General features: G+C 45.9%; 1 protein-coding gene across 2 annotated transcripts in view; it reads left to right on the top strand.

The window, feature by feature from the left end:
- Positions 1–21,495, top strand: part of NGLY1 (N-glycanase 1) — a 58,956-nt gene extending 37,461 nt beyond the window's left edge. For both annotated transcript variants that reach the window (XM_024214552.2, XM_029910973.1), the window contains exons 5-12: positions 5,441–5,660; positions 6,789–6,910; positions 8,549–8,694; positions 9,700–9,810; positions 11,220–11,384; positions 12,728–12,916; positions 20,402–20,579; positions 21,105–21,495. In XM_024214552.2, the coding sequence (XP_024070320.1) occupies positions 5,441–5,660; positions 6,789–6,910; positions 8,549–8,694; positions 9,700–9,810; positions 11,220–11,384; positions 12,728–12,916; positions 20,402–20,579; positions 21,105–21,280 (1,307 nt within the window). In that variant the 3' untranslated portion in view covers positions 21,281–21,495. The remainder of the gene's footprint in view (positions 1–5,440; positions 5,661–6,788; positions 6,911–8,548; positions 8,695–9,699; positions 9,811–11,219; positions 11,385–12,727; positions 12,917–20,401; positions 20,580–21,104) is intronic.
- Positions 21,496–21,924: the final 429 nt, after the last annotated feature.

Consider the following 21,924-nt stretch of genomic DNA (forward strand, 5'->3'; position numbering starts at 1 on the left):
GGTCACCGGACCAAGGGGACATACAGCCACCATCGACACAGGAGGCGTTCGAGGCAGCCTTGGACTTGATGTGCCTCCCAGTGCCGTCCTCCCCGCAAATGACGGATAAATCGCCGGCAACCGCGCGCCCCCTATCGCCTAGTCGCCAACGATCGGTGCCCCAACTCGGAGACCTCGGAGTCGGAGGCAGACTCTAATCGCTCCATCAGGCCGCGGAGCAGGAGGTCCAGGTCGTTACCAATCATACCCAGCACCGTGGCAATAACAATGGCATCCTCCTGCCCAATAGCCCTTTTGGACACCCTGGGCTTACTATCAGAGCCAGGGCCAAGTCCATTGTCCGCGGTCCAGAACTGCATCGGTGTTGTTGGCATCCTTCGTCCCACAGTCAGCGCCGGCACCGCCGTTTGGAGGAGCAGCACCGCTGGCTCAGACAGTTCCGGCACCGTTTCTCCAGACAACGGCACCGCTGGAGGCTCCAGTTCGAACCCAGCCGACACTGTCAACCTCAGTACTGCCGGACTTGTCGGCCCCAGCACCAACAGCGATGCCGAACTCTCCATCAGCTCCGGCCCCACGGATTGAACACTGGGTGCCGAGGGACCCCAGGGGTGCCGAGGATAGCGAACAGAGCCCGCTACCTGTTCTCTCATCCTCTTCCTCGCCTGATGAAGCGGTTGCAGGGACATCTACATTGACATCTCTGGAGGACAACCGTGTTCTTCAACAGCTCCTGATGTGGGCCGCCCAAAGCCTGAGGATACAGGCAGAGGAGGTGGAGGAGGATGTAGACCCTGTCGTTGATATCCTGGCCCCCTCCGGCCCATCCAGGGTTGCGTTGCCACTGATTAAAACTATAACTGACACATCTAAGAATCTGTGGCAAACCCCAAGAAAACTGCGCCTACGCCAAGAAAACCGAGCGCCACTACTTCGTTCCCTCTAAGGGTTACGAACATCATTATACCCACCCTCCCCCGGACTCTTTGGTGGTCGATGCGGCCAATCAGAGAGAACGCCAAGGTTTTCAGGGCTCCACCCCAAAAAACAGGGACACCAAGAAACTGGACCTATTTGGCCGAAAGGTCTATTTGACTGGGGGCCTGCAGCTCCGGATAGCCAACCAGCAGGCTATAGTAAGCTGCTACGGGCATAACACCTGCTTGTCTATGGCTAAGTTTGCGGAGCTCCTTCCCCAGGAAACTCGGGTGGAGTTCTCCACACTCGTGGAGGAGGGGAAACTGGTCTCCAGAGCATCGCTACAAGCGGCTCTGGATGCGGCGGATGCAGCCTCCCGCATGATGGCCACAGGGGTAGTGATGAGACAAGGCTTCTGGCTGCAGGTCTCTGGACTACCACACGAGATCCAACAGACCATCCAGGACCTTCCTTTAGAAGGATCAGCTCTTTTCTCTGAAAAGACAGATAAGAGACTTCATAGTTTGAAGGACTCGAGAGCTACCTTTCAATCGCTGGGACTTCACACGCTGGCTACTCAGCGCCGGCATTTTAGGCCTCAGCCTGCCCCTCAGCCTTATCAACCACAAAACCACCAGGATGTTCCGCATTGGCGCAACAGGAGTACTAGGAGGAGACAACCTTCCTCCTCTGGGCAAAACTCTGGCCAGCCAAAACCCCCACCTGGGCCTAGACCACCCTTTTGAGGGTGCGGTCGAGGACGGCTTTCCAGTACGATCTCTGGATCATAGAATCTCAAGGTTGGAAGGGACCTAAGGAGGTCATCTAGTCCAACCCCCTGCTCAAAGCAGGACCAATCCCCAGACAGATTTTTGCCCCAGATCCCTAAATGGCCCCCTCAAGGATTGAACTCACAACCCTGGGATTAGCAGGCCAATGCTCAAACCACTGAGCTATCCCTCCCCCGATCCTTCCCATCTTACCTTCTCATCCTGTCTATCCCCTTTCTACCTACCGTGCCTGGTCCCAAATTACTTCAGACTGCTGGGTCCTCCATCCAATTCTATACCCCCCCACCTCACCTACCCCCTTCCCCGTCCCCTTTCAGGGACCCCTCTCATGAGCAACTTCTAATTCAAGAAGTGCAGTCCCTCCTCTCGGTAGGGGCAGTGGAGGAGGTTCCTCAGGAGCTAAGGGGCAAGGGTTTCTACTCCTGGTATTTCCTAATACTGAAGGCCAAGGCGGGGCCTCAGACCCATCCTGGACCTGCGACAGCTCAACAAGCATGTAAAGAAACTCAAGTTTCGCATGGTCTCACTAACCTCCATTATCCCCTCACTGGATCCAGGAGACTGGTACGCCGCCCTTGACGTGAAGGATGCGTATTTTCATATCACAATAGTCCCACATCACAGACGCTGCCTCAGATTCGTGGTTAGCAGAGGCCACTATCAGTTTGCTGTCCTCCCATTTGGACTGTCGACCGCCCCCCGAGTATTCACGAAATGCATGGCAGTTGTTGCGGCATTCCTGCGCAAACGCCAGATACAAATTTTTCCCTATCTCGACGACTGGCTAATCAAGGGACGCTCAAGAGCCCAGGTGGAGGCTCAGGTAGAATTTATAAGAAGGACCTTCCTCGAACTGGGTCTTCTCCTAAATGAGGAGAAATCTACCCTGTCCCCGGTGCAGAGGATAGAGTTCATAGGCACGGTCCTGGACTCTACCCGAGCGTACCTCCCAGAAGCCAGGTTTTGCTCATTTCGGGATATCATACAGGGCCTCAGACAGTTCCCCACCACCTCAGCAAGGAACTGCCTAAGACTACTGGGGCACATGTCTGCGTGCACCTACGTAGTGCAGCACGCCAGGCTCAGACTACGTTCACTCCAGTCTTGGCTAGCGTCGGTGTATCGGTCAGCTCGAGATGCTCTGGACTGCATTGTAACCCTGCCCCGCCCTGTGTTGGACTCCCTTCTGTGGTGGTTCGACCCGCGAGTAGTTTGCGTGGGAGTGCCCTTTGCCATCCCTCAGCCCTCTCGCTCTCTTTGGTGACAGACGCCTCAGATCTGGGCTGGGGAGCTCACCTAGGGGACCTCAGGACTCAAGGCCTCTGGTCTCAGACGGACTTCGCTCTACACATCAATGTCAAAGAGCTGAGAGCGATGCATCTGGCATGCTACGCTTTCAAGGCCCACATAACGGGCAGGTGTGTCTCAGTCCTCACAGACAACACCTCGGCGATGTTCTATAGCAACAAATAGGGGGTGCACACTCCTCTCCCCTGTGCCGCGAAGCCCTCGCACTGTGGGACTTCTGCGTAGAACACTCGATCCACCTTCAGGTGTCATACCTCCCAAGGGTTCAGAACGCGCTGGCGGACAGCCTCAGCCAGACATTCCAGGGCCACTAATGGTCCCTTCGTCCAGATGTGGTGAACTCAATCTTCCGGTTCTGGGGCTCTCCCCAGATAGACCTTTTCGCCACTCGTGGCAACAAGAAGTGTCAGGCATTCTGCTCCCTCAGGAGTCACAGCCCGGGGTCCATCGGGGATGCCTTCCTTCTCTCTTGGGCGGGCCACCTGCTCTATGCTTTTCTACCTATCCTGCTGATCCACAGGGTGCTCCTCAAGATCTGCAGGGACCGGGCTCGAGTTATACTCATAGCGCCGGCGTGGCCGCGCCAACACTGGTTCATCTCGCTCCTAGAAATGTCAGTAGTGGCTCCACTCACTTTAGGCAGACTCCGGCACCCAAATCTGGAGTCCCTTCACCTCACAGCCTGGATGCTGCATGGCTAAGCGCCGTGGAGCTGTCATGTTTGGACCAGGTCAAGCAAGTCCTCCTGGGTAGTAGAAAGCCTTCCACCAGGGCAACGTACCTTGCCAAGTGGAAACGATTCTCCATCTGGGTGGAGCAACGCCATCAGTCGCCTCTTCTCGCCCCCATACCATTCATACTGGACTACCTCCTGCACCTAAAACATCAAGATCTGTCCCTGTCATCAATAAGGGTCCATTTAGCCGCCATCTCCGCCTTCCATCCGAGCTCAGATGGGTTCTCGATTTTGCAAACCCTATAGTCAGTCCCTTCCTCAAGGGTTTGGACAGGCTCTTCCCACACACTTGTCAGCCTGTCCCAGCCTGGGACCTCAATCTAGTCCTGTCCAGACTTACAAGCCCCTCATTTGAACCACTGGCCACCTGCTCTTTGTTGTATCTCTCGTTCAAGGTTGCCTTCCTCGTAGCAATTACCTCGGCTCAGAGGGTTTCGGAGCTCAGGGCCCTCACGTCTGAGCCCCCTTACACAGTTTTTCATAAGGACAAGGTCCAACTTAGCCCTCACCCTGCTTTCCTCCCTAAGGTTGTTTCCCAGTTTCACATGGCCCAGGACATTTTCCTCCCAGTGTTTTACCCAAGCCACACTCCTCCGATAGGGAGCGCAGGCTGCACTCACTGGACGTACGTAGAGCCTTAGCCTTCTACATAGAAAGAACTAAGCCGTTTCGGAAGTCTGTCCAACTTTTTGTGGCTGTGGCGGACAGAATGAAAGGTCTCCCTGTGTCCTCTCAGCGTATCTCGTCATGGATCACATCTTGCATTAGGGAGTGTTATGGCCTGGCGAAGGTGCCCGCCCCGACGATTACTGCCCACTCCACAAGGGCACAGGCCTTCTCGGCGGCGTTCCTGGTTCAAGTCCCCACTCAGGAAATTTGCAGGGCAGCTACGTGGGCCTCGATACATACGTTTACGATGCACTATGCAATTACACAACAGGCCAGAGACGATGCGGCCTTTGGGCGGTGCTTCAATCTGTACATGACTCCGACCCCAGCTCCTGAGCTTTGGTTTGTGAGTCACCTGCTTGGAATGGACATGAACAATCACTCGAAGAAGAAAAAATGGTTACTCACTTTCTCATAACTGTTGTTCTTCGAGATGTGTTGTTCATGTCCATTCCAATACCCATCCTCCTTCCCCTCTGTCAGAGTAGCTGGCAAGAAGGAACTGAGGGGGTGGAGGGTCGGCGGGGCCCTATATTGTGCGCCATGAAGACACCACTCCAGGGGGCGCCCAGGCCGACCCTATGGACGCTGCTAGGGGAAAACCTTCCAGCTGGCGTGCACACTGCGCGCACACACCTGCTTGGAATGGACATGAACAACACATCTCGAAGAACAACAGTTACGAGAAAGTGAGTAACCGTTTTTTCCATACCTTTGGAAAAATATAAGAGTTATTACGTTCTATGCTAAATTTCTCTGTGTTCAATCCTTTTCTGTTCAATTCCTTATTCTAATTTCTTTTTGGCTGTTTGTCTTTTTAAAAAACATTATTTACCATTATTCAGTCTTTAAAACCTAATTTTTTGAAAAATACCATCTATATAATAATTTCATGGTTGATACTTCAACTCTAAGTTATGATAAAGGTCCAGATATCGTAATTATGTAGATATTGGAAAGGTCAAATGAATCTGAACTTGGTTAATGTTGTTTGAATTACTATGTTTTAATGTTATAGGAACCCATGTGAATGAAGATGATTTTTTGTTGTTGGAGCTCTTGCAGTGGTTTAAGGGTGAATTTTTCCAATGGGTGAATAGCCTTCCTTGCAGCAAGTGTGGTGGTCAGACAGAATCTAAAGGTATCTTATCACCTAACGATGAAGATCTGAGATGGAATGCAAACAAAGTTGAAAATCATCACTGTAACCAGTGCCAGTTCAGCAATAGATTCCCAAGGTAAGCACATAACCTTGGATTTTCTAAAATTCTACTTTGTATTTGTGTATTTTGTAAATTATTGGGAGGTCGTTGCTTGTATTTTGTTTTACATAGATTGAAAACCCTACTATAATACATACATAGATCATTTTAAGCAGTACCATGGGGTTGTTGTGGGCTCTGATATTTATATTTTATCACCAATCAGCCTAGAATGCTTAATTTTAAAAAAATTATTGCATTTAAAAAGAGGGCCCTGTTTTTATACTAAATATTTGACTGATCTTACCAAGTGTATTTTCTGTATATAATTATTTTAATTAATAAATGCCATTATCAAAGTGGTTTTTAAAAAGAAAGAAAGAAACCATTGCACTTTTTTTGGGAGCCCACAAAAGGGCATACTTCTGCTGACTGTAGCAACAGATATGTACTAATTTCAGAATTGTGCTGACATCTGTCAATAAGGTTAGGGTACAAAAATCCTACTTACATTGAGTTTTTTTAAAATAAGAACAGTCATGTAAATTTTAGCTCTCTTAGAAACAAGGAGATGGTCAGCCAAATGTTAATTTTGTCCAGTGCAACAATCATCTTCAGCAACAAGTGTGAACTCAATGGCACTGAGAACAGATATCCTGTTAATCAAGAGGACTACAGTAGAGCCTCAGAATTATGAACACCTCGGGAATGGAGGTTGTTCATAACTCTGAACAAAACGTTATAGTTGTTCTTTCAAAAGTTTACACCTGAACATTGACTTAATACAACTTTGAAACATTACTATGCTGAAGAAAAATGCTGCTTTTAACCATCTTAATTTAAATGAAACACACAGAAATAGTTTCCTTACCTTGTCAAATCTTTTTTTAAAACTTTTCCTTTATTTCTAGTAGTTTACGTTTAACACAGTACTGTACTGTATTTTCTTTTTCTTTTTTTTTCTGCTGCTGTCTGATTGCATACTTCCAGTTCCAAATGAGGTGTGTGGTTTACCAGTCAGTTCGTAACTCTCTTGTACATAACTCTGAGGTTCTACTGTATAATGGTTCAGAGATTTAGAAGAGGGAAATATATATTCCTGTTAAAGTCCATTAACGTGTACAAAGCACATAATTTACAATGAATAAAGTTTAATTTTTCTAGGTATAATAATCCTGAGAAACTTCTGGAAACAAGATGTGGGCGTTGTGGAGAGTGGGCTAACTGTTTTACACTGTGCTGCAGAGCTATAGGATTTGAAGCTAGATATGTCTGGGATTCAACAGGTATCAGTGCTCTAGAACACCTTAAACTTAGTATAAGCATGCATAAAAATGGGATTTACAACCATTAGATGTGTGTGTTCATGTTAGCTAACTGGTAACCTCTGAAGTTTCACAGTATCTTATGAACAAAATCTAGGTTAAATTTCCATCTTGTCTGATTACATGAAATATTCTATAAATGAAGTTAGACTGCTGTTTTCAACATGATGAAATCTTTATATCTTACATTACATATTACATTCAGGTTCTCCTACTTTCAATAAAAATAAGCAGAATTCATTGTTTTTGCTTTCACATTTAAAAGGAGATGTTTCTGAAGGAATATGAACAGAAAATGCATTCTTCCTTCTTCACAGTTCCATGTTATTACTCCTGGGGGAATTCTGTGCCACTGTGTGTGTGCAGAATTCATATCCCCCGCAGATTTCTTTGCTTCCCCGCAGAAAAATGACTCTGACAGGGAAGCAAAAGGAAGCTGCAAGAGCAGTCACGCACCACTCCCTAGCTGCGCAGGTACATTGTTTCATGCACCCAGAGCAGCAGCGGAGAGGTAAATCACCGCGGGGCTGGGACACCCCAGCCAGTGGCTCCTACCCTGAGTGGCTGGGGCTGTGTCAGACTCACCCCCAGGATTCTCCCCCAGTTGCAGGAAGCTCAGCATTCTCCCCTGCTTCCTGCCCCCATCGCTCAGCTGCAGGGGAGGGGTCATTGTACAGGGAGCTGCTCCCCCATCCGCCCAACCCCCGTGCATCCGAATCTCCCATACCCAGACACCCCCCATCAAGCCTCACCTCATACACCCAGACCCTCTGCCTTCGAACCCCCACCGCTGTACTCAGACCACCCCTAACTGAGCTCCCTGCACTTAAACCTCCACCCTGAAGAGCCCAACCCTCTGTACCCCGACATCCAGACCCCCATGCCACTGACCCCCACCACAACAAGCCCCACTTCCCCAGCACCCAGACCCCCCTGATGAGACCCCCACACCCAGACCCCTTTGCTGAACCTCAACCACTTTCACCGGAAGCCCCTGCAGAGTCCTATTGCCATGGCACCTGGAACCGCCCCCCACCCCCCCACACACCTAGATCCCCCATTCAGCTGCCTACACCCAGATTGTCCCACACAGAATCCTCTCACCCCACTCCTGGATCCCCCCACACTGAGCCCCTCCACACTTAGATCCTGCCTGGTTGAGCCTGCCTGCCCCACGCCTGGTGTGCCTCGCGCAGAGAGGCAGTGCCCCAGGGTGTTTCTGGGGCAGGCCCAGGCCTTATGCTGTGTCAGGGTCGGGTGCAGCCTCACCCCTAAGTGCATGTCCCCAGGGTAGGGAGCGGGGAGGCTGCAGGGTGATCTCCCAACCTTTGTGCAGCCAGTGGCCTGTGCTCCCCACTGCCATGCTGGAGCCTCTGCATTTATTTATTGACAAATAAAACTTGCAGAATTTTAAAATATTGTGCACAGACCTTTTAATTTTTTTTTATGCAGAATTTAATGTTTTGGCACAGAATGCCCTCAAGAGTAATGTTATGCTCCCCATTTAATTGATTTGGAAGAGTTTAAATATCTCAAACTGTAAGAATAGAAAACCCATCTAAAACATTCAGTGTTTTCCTCGGCCTGTCTCTCATGCAGATCATGTGTGGAGTGAGGTATATTCTTCATCCCAGCAGAGATGGCTTCATTGTGACCCTTGTGAAAATGTCTGTGATAAACCTCTTCTCTATGAGATTGGCTGGGGAAAGAAGCTCTCCTATGTAATTGCATTCTCCAAGGATGAGGTAGGGGTAGGGATAATAATATGCTATGAAATAAAAATACAAATTTGCCTTGAGAAAGAAGCCATGCATCATATACCATTTTAATGGGATCTGCTAGATCAGGGTGGGCAAACTACGGCCCGCGGGCCACATCTGGCCTGCGGGACAGTCCTGCCCTATCCCTGAGCTCCTAGCCCAGGAGGCTCACCCCCGGCCCCTCCCCTGCTGTCTCCCCTCCCCCGCAGCCTCAGCTAGCTCGCTCGCTCCACCGCCAGCGCAATGCTCTGGGCGGTGGGGCTGTGAGCTCCTGGGGCAGCGCAGCTGCAGAGCCGTGGCCTGACCCAGTGCTCTGTGCTGCGTGGTGGTGGCGGCGGCGTGGCCTGACTCCAGCCGGGCAGCGTGGCTGTAGCACCCGCCAGCCACCGGTGCTCTAGGCAGCGTGGTAAGGGGACATGGAGCAGGGGGGGTTGGATAGCGGGCAGGGGAGTTTGAAGTAGTGGTCAGGGGGTGGGGGGGTGGATAGGGGTCGGGGCGGTCGGGGGGGGGAATAGGGGGTTGAATGGGGGCAGGGGTTCCAGGGGGGCAGTCAGGAAGGAGGGGGGATTGGATGGGGCGGCAGGGGGCAGTCAGGGGCAGGGGTTCCAGGGGCAGTCAGGGGACAGGAAGAAGGGGTGGTTGGATGGGGCAGGGGTCCTGGGGGGACCGTCAGGAATGAGAGGAGGGGTTGGATGGGGCGGCGAGGGTCCGGGGGTGGTGAGGGGACAGGGAGCAGGGGAGTGTGGATGGGGCAGGAGTCCCGCAGCGGGCAGATAGGAGGTGAGGGCCGGGCCACGACCCCCTCCCCAACCGGCCCTCCATACAATTTCCGAAACCCGATGCAGCCCTCAGTCCAAAAAGTTTGCCCGCGCCTGTACTAGATTATTGTAAGGGAAGACAGTCTCTTGATCACATTGTCTATTTAAAATACACACATTTAAGAGGCAGAGTTTATATGTATTTTTTTAACTTCTGCAACTTATACTTGAGGTTGTTGATGTCACCTGGAGATATTCCTGTAAACACGAAGAATTACTTTCTAGAAGGACACAGGTCAAAGAAGCAGCTTTGCGTGAAACCATAGAGAGGCTTAATAAACTGGTACGTAGCTTTACCTCAACTGATTTGTTAAAATGACATGTATTGGAAACAGACTATGTAAATTCTTTGGACAAGGGAGCCCAGTCCTGATAAAGGTCTCTGTGTACTACAAAGAATTTAAATGTTGCTATTTATACGTTCTTTGATTTTACATAAGACCACTTCAGGACCAGTCACAGTATAACAGTTTTGTCAGTTGAGAATTCTTAAAGTGTAGTTCTCCTCTGTGAAGTAACTGTAAAAGTGTCACCTACTTATACCAGTCTGTTCTCTGCATAGTCAGTCATATTTCCTTACTTTGATTGGGGAAAAGGAAATTATTACCTTTTACTCCTGTTGGCTCTGCAGAGAAAGTGAGCTGGATTCTGTTCTCTCTCGTGCATCAACAGATATGTCAAATAAATTTAATCAATTATACCTGTGCAAACAGTTGAGTTTCACAACTTCAATGAGACCATAATTTTAAGACCATAAGGTTGTATAGCTGTAAGAGAGGGCCTAATTCACTTTGCAGAACTTATTTTACTGGCTGTGAGAGAAGAACTCAGCCTGACTCAACTCTCAGGCTGCTTGCAGGACTGTCCATGAAGAAATAAGAAGTGTTACATGTCATCTTAGCACATTTGACATGGAAATCATTGAGACAAAAATAGACTCTCAGTCCAATGCATCTTAAAGTCACTTTCTCAAGAAAACCCAGCCTTTTTAATCATATGGTAAAAGTATGTTATATAATAATTCTTGTTCTACATACCAGACTTCTTTAGGCTCACTTGATTTATCTTGAAATGTAATGGTATGATTTTACTCAATTCTATTGCTTCTTAAAAATATGCAACTCATACTGCATTTGTAATGACATTCATCAATGTGAATCTACTCTTTCAAGCATGATATGATTTTTATGCTTAGACTTATTCACCAAACCAGGACTTCTGGTAACCAGAACAGTCCACGATGTAGAAGATATGATTATTGGGTCAAGTCTGTTTTTTTTCTATTCCCAGACAAAAAAATACATTAAGATTGAGAGTACATATCAGTAATTTAGAATAAAATACATTACAAGGATGTTTTAATGATGCAAAAACATGCATTATAATACCATGAAATTCAATTAGAGTTTACTTTAAAAGAAATCCAAACAGATTAAGGTGTGGACATATGCAGTTAGGGCACTCAAACATTTTTTAAAGTCACTGCATGATGCCATGCAGTAACTATACAATTAGGATTGAGGCATATTAATGCATGTGATCTCAGTTTAGTGTTTTAACAATCAGTTTAAATCTAGATTCTTTCATGTTTACTTCCGCATGGTATCATTCTAGGACTGAGATACACTTGGAACTAATCTGAAAGATTATTTTTTCTTTGAGGTTTTTTGCACTTTTTTTTAATTATTACAGAGACAACAATCCTTGTCAGAAAGCAGAAAGAGAGTGCTCCTGGAGAGGATAATTGTGGAGCTTGTTGAGTTCATTTCTCCCAAAACTCCTAAACCTGGTGAACTTGGTGGAAGGATATCTGGTTCAATGGCTTGGAGAGTAGCCAGAGATGAAATTGGTTCAGAGGTATTTAATTTGTGAACTGGTGATCATTTTAGGGGTGTCTAAATTGTTTGTCTCTTAATTATAGGCTCATGACTGACATTCTTTTGATTAAAGCTACAACATAACAAAAGCAGGAAATTTAAGAAAACTGAAATTAAGGTGTTTGGGAAATCAACACATTAGGTTGATGAGAATTGCCTCAAGAATTCTGGGGAATCTAATTAAGCTTGAGAGCAGTTTTCTACGTGTGTGTGTGTGTGTGTGTGTGTGTGTGTGTGTGTGTGTGTGTAAAATGTAAATCAGAACCCACTGTGAATGTGTAACTGCAACTCCCACAAAATGAGATTAATTAATGTTTACATAATCCCCCCTAACCTCAAGGTTCTTGGCTAAGTGGAGTTTTTTTATGTTCTTAATTCCTTATGTGGAGAGACAGAATTTCCTAAAAACAATCCCTCTAGATAGGCCAGTACGCAAAGGTATGAATTATTCCTGCCATTTTGCACATCCTTTTCAGAGTGATCTTGTCATTTGATGTAAAAAGGATGACAATCTAAATACCGAATTAGAGCTAGTTAAGTGGAACTAATGGATTTCATAGCAATGCTCAGATTTGAGATACTAGTGTTTATTTCAACTATACATATTTTAGGGGACTTTATTTCTGTCTACTGAATCTCATGATATGAAGGATGATTAAAAATCTATTTTTAAGTGCATATACTTCATTTTCCCTTGTTTTCTAATTATCTTTATGACATTCACACTTAACCTTAATTTTGAAAGCCCACCTTTATTTTTGTTTCCCTATCAGATTTAGAAAGGCATTGTTCTGTACATTGCTATAGTTATGCTGAAAGTTGCAGCTTAGTCATTGAGCTATGCTTGCTCTCTTAATATAGCTTAACAATTTGCTTTTTTGTCAGTCTGTTAAATCTGATTAACACACCTAATTCCTGCAGCCCCCTGTCATAAACGAGCATGAAAATTCTTTTGTAAACAACTATTTACTGTAGACAGATTCATGGTATTAGTTATTTTAAAATAAATTACTTCCCCTTTCTCTGTGGAAGATTTATATTTATTCTAGCAAAGTAATGTAAAATTTCTAAGGTGGGGCAAACATTTTTCAATGGCAAAAAAAAATTCTAGTATTTTTAGATTGGCTGCTGTACAGTTTTTCATAAAGAACTGTGAACCTCTTTGATATACTGCTTATATAATAGATAACGGCATGGCGATCTACTTTATCAAATATATATATTTGCCAAATGTTTATGCTAAACAAAAAGCAAAAATAAAATTAGCATGATCCCTTCAAATATATTGCAAAACACCAATATATAGTTTTTGGTTTTGTTCAGATGAGAAAAGAAGTCATTTTTATTCCATCTGGGAAAGAGAAGACGTCTAAACTCTTCCACCTCAGTTACAATATAGTGGAAGATAGCTATACACGAGTTTCCAATAATAATGAAAAAATCACTGGCTGGGAGAAAGGTGTGTGGAAGACGGAGTCTCTATGGAGAAAGGTTGAAACGGATTGGAAAATGGTAAGGATTGCAATTAAAGAAATTTCTGTAGAATTTTCTAGATTATTAATAGTCCCAATAAAGTCTAATATTACTAAGCATATTTTGCATCAAATTTCTCTTAATGCTTAAGGATTCAGTTGGAGTTGCCAGATTTTACTGTCCCGCTTCAGATAGGATTGTTAACTGATATGAGAAATTGGAAATAAAGTCAGCTTGCCTTTCAGAATGGGATGACTGACTTCTCTGCAGATAACAAGAACCCTGCTGGAACACTAAAGTTTATGGCCTACCTTCCCCCTGTAAAAAGCAACAAAGAGTCCTGTGGCATATTATAGACTAACAGATGTATTGGAGCATAAGCTTTCGTGGGTGAATACCCACTTCGTCAGACGCATGTAATGGAAATTTCCAGAGGCAGGTATAAATATGCAGGCAAGAATCAGTCTAGAGATAGCGAGGTTAGTTCAATCAGGGAGGATGAGGCCCTCTTCTAGCAGTTGAGGTATGAACACCAAGGGAGGAGAAACTGCTTTTGTAGTTGTCTAGCCACTCACAGTCTTTGTTTAATTCTGAGCTGATGGTGTCAAATTTGCAAATGAACTGAAGCTCAGCAGTTTCTCTTTGAAGTCTGTCCTTTGAAGTTTTTTTGCTGTAGGATGCCTACCTTTAAAGCCTGGACCAATCTATACAGGAGGTCCACTTCCTAGACACCACGGTACAAATAAGTGACGGTCACATTAACACCACCCTATACCGAAAACCCACCGACCGCTATGCCTACCTTAATGCCTCCAGCTTCCACCCCGGACATACCACACGATCCATCGTCTACAGCCAAGCGCTGAGGTACACCCGCATTTGCTCCAACCCCTCAGACAGAGACCAACACCTACAAGATCTTCACCAAGCATTCTCAAAACTACGATACCCGCACGAGGAAATAAGGAAACAAATCAACAGAGCCAGACGTGTACCCAGAAGCCTCCTGCTGCAGGACAAGCCCAAGAAAGAAACCAACAGAACTCCACTGGCCATCACCTACAGTCCTCAGCTTAAACCTCTCCAATGCATCATCAGTGATCTACAACCCATCCTGGACAATGATCCCTCGCTTTCACAGACCTTGGGAGGCAGGCCAGTCCTCGCCCACAGACAACCCGCCAACCTTAAGCATATTCTCACCAGCAACCACACACCGCACCATAGTAACTCTAACTCAGGAACCAATCCATACACACCATCACAGGACCTAACCAGATCAGCTACAGCATCACTGGTTCATTCACCTGCACATCCACCAATGTTATATACGCCATCATGTGCCAGCAATGCCCCTCTGCTATGTACATCGGCCAAACTGGACAGTCCCTACGTAAAAGGATAAATGGACACAAGTCAGATATTAGGAATGGCAATATACAAAAACCTGTAGAACACTTCAACCTCCATGGACACACAATAGCAGATTTAAAGGTAGCCATCCTACAGCGAAAAAAACTTCAAAGGACCAGACTTCAAAGAGAAACTGCTGAGCTTCAGTTCATTTGCAAATTTGACACCATCAGCTCAGGATTAAACAAAGACTGTGAATGGCTAGCCAACTACAAAAGCAGTTTCTCCTCCCTTGGTGTTCACACCTCAACTGCTAGAAGAGGGCATCATCCTCCCTGATTGAACTAACCTCGTTATCTCTAGACTGATTCTTGCCTGCACATTTATACCTGCCTCTGGACATTTCCATTACATGCATCTGACGAAGTGGGCATTCACCCACAAAAGCTTATGCTCCAATACATCTGTTAGTCTATATGGTGCCACAGTCTTCGTTGCTTTTTACAGATCCAGACTAACACGGCTACCCCTCTGATACCCTTCCCCCTGTGTTCACATGGACACACACAATACTGCATGTATTAATAAGGAATACTTCTTTTCAAAGAGTCTAAATTGTTTTTTCAGCAGTGGTGAAATAACTTTGTAGTATATCATATCTCTTCATTGCACAGACAAAAAGGAAAAAATTCCTTATGCTAAACCTTACAGCTCCATCTGCAAGAAGGGAAAAAGCTGTCAGTTACCCAGATTATTGAAGACCCTGCCTAAACCCTTCCCATCTGCTGATACACTGAGCAACAGAAGGATCATGCACTCCAAATCTAAAGAGGGAGAGGAATTAAGGCTAAACTGGGGAAGGAGACATTTACTAGCAAACAACCACCAAGTATGGAGCTGAGCATTCTATATTAGTGACTATTGTTTTGCTCTCCCTAACATCTTGTTAGCCTGACAGCTCCCTCTGTCCAGTCATACCACCAACATAGGCCAGGCTTTGCCTCCTATCCACAATGGAAAATGAAGCTTACCAGAGAAGTTAATTTCACTCTGAAATTTGCTGTGCTGACCCTGTATACAACAGCTTGTCAGAGCACCATGGGAGAACAGGATGGGGAAGTGCACAAAGAGGAAAGGAGAGAAAAAGCTAGAGTGGAAGATGAAGGGTAAAAGAAGATGCAGCAGAGTGGGATAGTGGAGGAAGAAGAACAGGGAAGGGTAAGAGATCAGACTAGGCACTCCCCAGCCTTCCCACTGTCTGAGACCAATACAGGTTCGAATGAGGATTCGAGTGGAAGAGGAAAATTGAGACAGAGGCAGATTATAATTCAAAACAGGTGGCCGTTTATTAATGGGGGATGAATTACAACTTGGGCTGGGGAGGAGCACCTTTACGAACTAACAACACAAATTCAATTGAAATAGGAACAAGTAACCAACCAAAAATATCACCAGGGCAGTAATATAAAACAGTCTATGTACACTTAACAACAAGGAATCAGATAATTTACAACCAACTGCTTACTGAAAAGCCAGAACAAACATACAAAACTGAGTAAACTGTAATAATTCGTCCTATATACACTATACATGAGATTTGGTACCAAGTCATAAAGAAAAAAGGCCTAAAAAACAGAATATCTACAAAAATTAATATGTACATACCACACTCCAGGCGCAGCTGACCAGCAGTACAGACACCAGGGACATGACGAGATGTAACCCGAGATGACACGACACGAGTCGGCTAAATCCGGAGGAGATCCTGGCTGAAAGGGTGATCAGGCCTTCCAGCTAACACGTGGACACTCCTGCTGATTTAGGCGAGGGACATAGTTTTGTTCGAAGACCCTTGCTCGTGCTAGCATCTGATTGGTTCCCCGCTCCTACACCAACCAGGCTCCGAGCTGGTGCCCTCTATGTAAACAGATACTGCACCCGGCACGCTAAGCTTATGCACACGGCACGCCGGAATTGTAGCACACGGTACGAATGTGACCCACAATTCACCAGGCGGAAGGTTCGAGAATGGTCACACAGCCCCAGTGTGTTGCACACAACACCAAGGCGCTGCACACGGCACCAAGGTGCTGCACATGACACCGATGTGACCTTCTGACCGACAATTGGCCATCCAGACGTCATGACAGAGCATAGGGTTGCGACACCCACGTCTACTAACAGTGTGGCTATACCTCCCACCTTCAGATACTCATATAATCAGCCTTCCCATTTTTGCCAGAAACATATGGGTCAGGTGAAAAAACTAGCCACTAATCAGGGGAGTGCTCTGTTCAAATACATATATCTGCTCTTTTGCTCAGCTCTCTACCCTGGGTATATGTAACAAGTGGAGTAGGGAGCACTGATTTGTGTGACTGAGCAAGAAGAGTTTACCAGCAGTAAGCAGCTCTTCCATGAAGTTGGAAGAATTGGGGGTGGGTAGGAGAACTGACCAGATGCCCATCAGGCTTGTAGCTATGACGTGGCAGATCTATAGAATGCCACCTTGTGGAATGTTCAGTCTTTTAACTTGAGCAGATGTACAGCTTAAGAAGTTGGAGTCCAGCTAAACAGCTGTCCAAGAAAGTCTTCAGCCAGAGAAGCCTTCATAAAAAAAATAAAAAGAAAAAAAATAGGTTCATCCTTTAATTTGGAATGAAGGGAGAGGAAACCAACAAAGGCTACTCAAAAAGTAAAGTTCTTCTTCAAGATCTGTTGCACATGTCCATGCCAATTTAAGTATGCAAGCACCCTGAGCACAGCTGTCTGAGATTTTTCCCCTAGTGGTATCCGTCGGCTTGGTGCTGGCGCCCCCTGGTGCCACGCGCTCATAGCACCGGTATAAGGGGCCCCCGCCGAGCCCAAGCTCCTCGGTCCCTTCTGACTGCCCATGCAGCTGTTGGAACTTCACCTCTTTGTCTTGAGCAAAGTGGTTTAGTGGTTTCCACTATTTTTCATTGTAAATAGTTAGATTTTGATAGTTTAGTAGTTTCAGTACATTTAAGTAGTCATAGTTTAGGACTGGGACTCCTCTCCATGCTCAGAGATGCGCTCTGTCCCTCCCCTGGTACTGGGACATGCCTCAGGCACCAGGGTTTAAACAGTGCTCTTCATGTGGCAAGCTTATGCCTACTAGTGACCCTCACTTGAGTTGTCTCAAGTGTTTGGGAGAGTGTCATAGGAAAGAGCGCTGCAACATCTTCTGGGAATTTAAGCACACATGCAGAAAGAGCAGCAAGGTTGAAAGTCCTACTTATGGAGGCGGCGCTGAGACCCGCCTTGGAGCAGAGATCAGACTTGGCACTGAGTATTTCAGCGTCAGTACAAAGTGCTCCGCTGGTGGCTAAGAGCTCTTGGCACTGGTCCTCCTCATTGGTACCAAAGAAGAAACATCGAGGCCACCGGGAGAAGACTTGCTTGCTGGCACTGAAGGGAGACAAGCGAGCAGATTGGGATAGAGCGAGATCCAGGCTGGGCCGCTCTCCCTCCCCGGCACCGTGGCAACCACTGGCAGAGGCACCGGCGCCACAGACCCCAGTAGCGCTCAACCAACCAGCTGGTTGGCACCGGGCAGACCAGTTTGTAGTGCTTTTGACCCCAGAAGCCTACACGGCTGCTATTGAGCTGATGACTTTGTCGATACCAAGCCCAGACGGGAGACAGGACGCAGCAACAATGGCGCCACTCAGTAGCACCGCAGCATCAACCACCTTTAAGCCAGTTTCAAGACCAGCCTCCAGGGGGAAACCCCCTTCATTGCCTCGCCAGAGATGTCTCCACAGCACCGATCAGCCCCACCGTGGTCCTCCACCTCCACGTCATCTTCTTCATCGAGTCCGGACTCGGGATCCGACTATTCAAGACACCGGCACCAAAGGGAGACACTGCGTCAGCCCCCACAGACAGTGGTACCATTGGGCATGCTGGGAGCAGGGATGACCCAAGGCGCCGGGCCCATGGCGTCTGGCACCCCTACAATGGGGCTTTTGGAACCTGTGGGGGCTTCCCCCAGGCCAAGGGACCAGCTCATGGTGCTCCTACTTGGTGCGCTCAGAGACTGTTGTGGCACCAGGGGCACACAGGGAAACTCTGGAGCCAACCCCCTGTACCGGTCCTGATGCCAGAGCATGTCCCAACACCGTTGCCTAAGCAAGGGATACTCCCTGGTACTGATGCCAGTATCAGAACCAATACCAGTACCCAAGTTCTTGTGCCTCAGGAAGAGGCTGCAGTGGACACTATGGCAGTGCACATCTCTTCTTCATCGTCTCAAGAGGACGAGCTCATGCTCAAGGGGCTCTCCCCGCTGCAGGATGACATAAGGGCCCACCAAGACTTGTTAAAGTGGGTAGCCTCTAATCTTGGCAGGCAGAAGTTGTCAAGGAACCATCAGATGGGTTCCTAGACATTCTGTTGGCCGCAGCCCCTGCGAAGGTGGCCCTGCCCTTACACAAATCCATTTTGGGACGTATTAAGGCCATTTGGCAGACTCCTGCCTCCATTCTACCCACAGCAGAGACCAGAAGGAAAATACTTTGTGCCCGCAAAAGGCTGTGAGTTCTTGTTCTCTCATCCTTCTCTGGGATCCCTCATTGTGGCGGCTGCCAACAAAAAGGACCGCGAAGGTCAGACGGGGTTTACCCCCAATCCAAAGGAGCCCAGGAAAATGGACCTTCTGGGTAGGAAGGCCTATTCGATGGGGGGACTCCAGTTGAGGATAGCGAACCAGCAGGCATTGCTGGGTTGATATGATTACAACATGTGGGAAGTAATGAACAAAGTCAAAGACAAAGACAGACTTCCCCAGGCTTGGTGGGGGCCCCTTATACCAGCGCTATGAACGCACTGCACCAGGGGGCACCAGCGCCAAGCCGACGGATACCACTAGGGGGAAAATCTCTGACAGCTGTGATCGGGGCACTCGCACACCTAAATCAGAATGGACATGTGCAACACATCTCGAAGAACAACAGTTACAAAAGGTAGGTAACTGTTTTTTAACGTAAAGCTAACTATGGATCTCAGTCCACAAGCTGTAGAGAAGAAATACCAACTGCAGTGCAAAGCAGTAGAGAAGAAATACCAACTGCAGTGCAAAGCAGAAAGATAAGAAAGGCAAACTGATGCAGGTAAAGTGGATTTGCTGATCCTCTATTTAGTATCCCAATCAGCAGTAATCGCCATCTTACTTATATAGTGCAGTGCTGTAAACGAACATGTCCCTGAGGTAAAACTTCATAGAATTAGATCCTAGAACCAACTGAAGAAAACTAGAATTTAATAGGCCAAATTCCCCCAGAACCATCTGCAGCACATGGTGCTAATAAGCACAATGTAAGGAGCAACCTAAGAACCTGTTCATCTAAAATCATTGGATTTTTAAAACCTTGTATCCTCAGGTTCTTTCTTACAGTCTACACTAACCATCTTCCAAAAAAAATTTGCATTCATGGGTAAGAATGTAAACTGGATTTTGTCCTTCTAGATTCAGACTGCTTGCAGTTCTTTCAGTAAAGGGTAGCAGTATGTATAGGTAGCACAAATAAGGAGGCTATGTAATGTAGGCAGGAAACTTCAGGTCTACTCAAGATATGCCAGCTGCTGATGGCCCCAAAAGGATCATTACAGTGATTGGGATTGCTGGAATGTAGTGGACGCTAGTCATCCCCTCTCTGACTCCTGGCATGCCAAGGCCTAGAAAGGGTGGCACAAAGCCAGCTGCACCAGTTGAGTCCCACACATCTCTTTGTTTGTTACACAGGCCATTTGCGCTACCATAGAAGGGCAAAGGAGCCAAAACAGGATGGAAAATCTGGCCCATTGTATTTACTTAAAAGCAGAACCCTACATATTTAAAACAGTATGAGTCTACGTCACTAAAATACCACGCAGCACATTAAAGAGCTTCCCCTACTATTTCAATGAAGTAAACTTCACTGAAAATGTGCAGTTACCCAATATCACGGTAAAAACAGGAATAAGGTATTAGAAGGAGATTCTGTGCAAAGTTTTATTGTGTACAAACTTATTTTTCAATGACTTAAAAAACGTAATAAAGTTTTTTTACGCCAAGGTTTAGTGCCCTTATACAACAGTTAAAGACATTTCATTTGATCTATGTTCAGCATCCATCTTTCAATACCTTAACCATGATGTTTTTCCATTTAGGTTTATTTAGCCCGAAAAGAAGGGTCATCCTCTGCTTACATCTGCTGGAAGTTTGAGTGTGGGTCAGTTGATCTAAAAATAGACAATGTTTCCATTAGAACGAACAGTCAGACGTTTCACAGTGGAAGAATAAGGTGGAGATTGCGCTCCAACATAGCGGAAGTTGATCTGACTGGAGGTAAGTGTGAAATCTGATTGATTTTATTTTTAAATCATGCGGTATAAGTGCTAATGCAAATGCAACGCACTAGTACGCAGGGAAGTGGAGGTGGGAGAAACAATGTAAGCAATAAAGAAAGTTAAAATGCAATTGCATTTTAACCTTTTCCCACTCAGGCTTTTTGCCAAGGATAAGGAAATATGTGAGAACAATCAATATATAACTCCAACCTGCCACATTTTTCCATATTTGGGGAAAATAAAATTAGGATCCAGCAAAACCTGACGTGGATACAGGAGATATATGGGCTCTTCAAAGCAGGGATTGTCTTTATATTTGTACATCATGTAGCAGAATGGGGCACCCAATCCTGACTGGAGCCTCTGGAGACTACCACAATACAAATAATAAATAATAATTTGATTATCTGCAAGTCAAACACTTTAATGTTCATTACAAATTACCTCTTGAACATGTATTCTAGCAAAATAAATGATCTGTGGCAGAACTTTAATTGTTTGGGGTTTTTTTCTCCCCCAACAGATAAAATTCTTCGCTCCTATTCAGATTTCTCTGATGCAACAGAAGTTATTTTGGAAGCTGAACTAAGTGGAGGGGATGGTGATATTGCATGGCAGCACACCCAGCTGTTTAGAGAGAGCTTAAGTAACTCTGGAGAAAATTGTTTGGAGATAATTATAAAACTCATTGGTCTCTGAGAATCTAAGCAGAGGAGAAATGCTATTGGCAACAGGGATTTATTGTATAAAATATGCTGTGGATACAATGTGAGGACTTGATTGTCAATTACCATAGTTCATACCGCTGGCATTTTTTTTCCCATTTGCCAGTTTTAATTTGGCCATCATGAAAATAATAAATTTTATACTATGGACCATAGAGAAACATTGGAATTTTGCAGGTTTTATTTTTGTGGAAATGTCAAAGTAAAAATGTGTTTCATCCAAAACATGGAAATTAAGGTATTCAGAGTTACAACTGATGCTCCATCCGAAACTTGCTTCATAGTGAGAGGGGGAAATAATGATGGGAAAGCAAAACTGAGTGAGGCACATACAGCAGTTTTAACTTTGAATTTGGGGGCTGGTTTGTTTCACAATCTCTGCTGTTATTTGGAGTTAAAATTTGCACTTAGTTGTCTGGTAGGCAGCATGTGTTATGTTGTTTTTAATTTTAAAAGACTTGTATAAAGGATAATATTAGCCTCTAACATCTCCTGTGGTTAAATCTACATACTATTTAGGCATTTTAAAAGATACAATATTATTTTACATGATACACCAGAAAAGCAGCTTTGGATAAATATTAAGGCAGTTTTTAAAGATGGCCTAGATATATGTGT

Source organism: Terrapene carolina, unplaced genomic scaffold (genome assembly GCF_002925995.2).
Source record: "Terrapene carolina triunguis isolate 2854851 unplaced genomic scaffold, T_m_triunguis-2.0 Scaffold84, whole genome shotgun sequence".
NCBI classification, from domain to species: domain Eukaryota; kingdom Metazoa; phylum Chordata; order Testudines; family Emydidae; genus Terrapene; species Terrapene triunguis.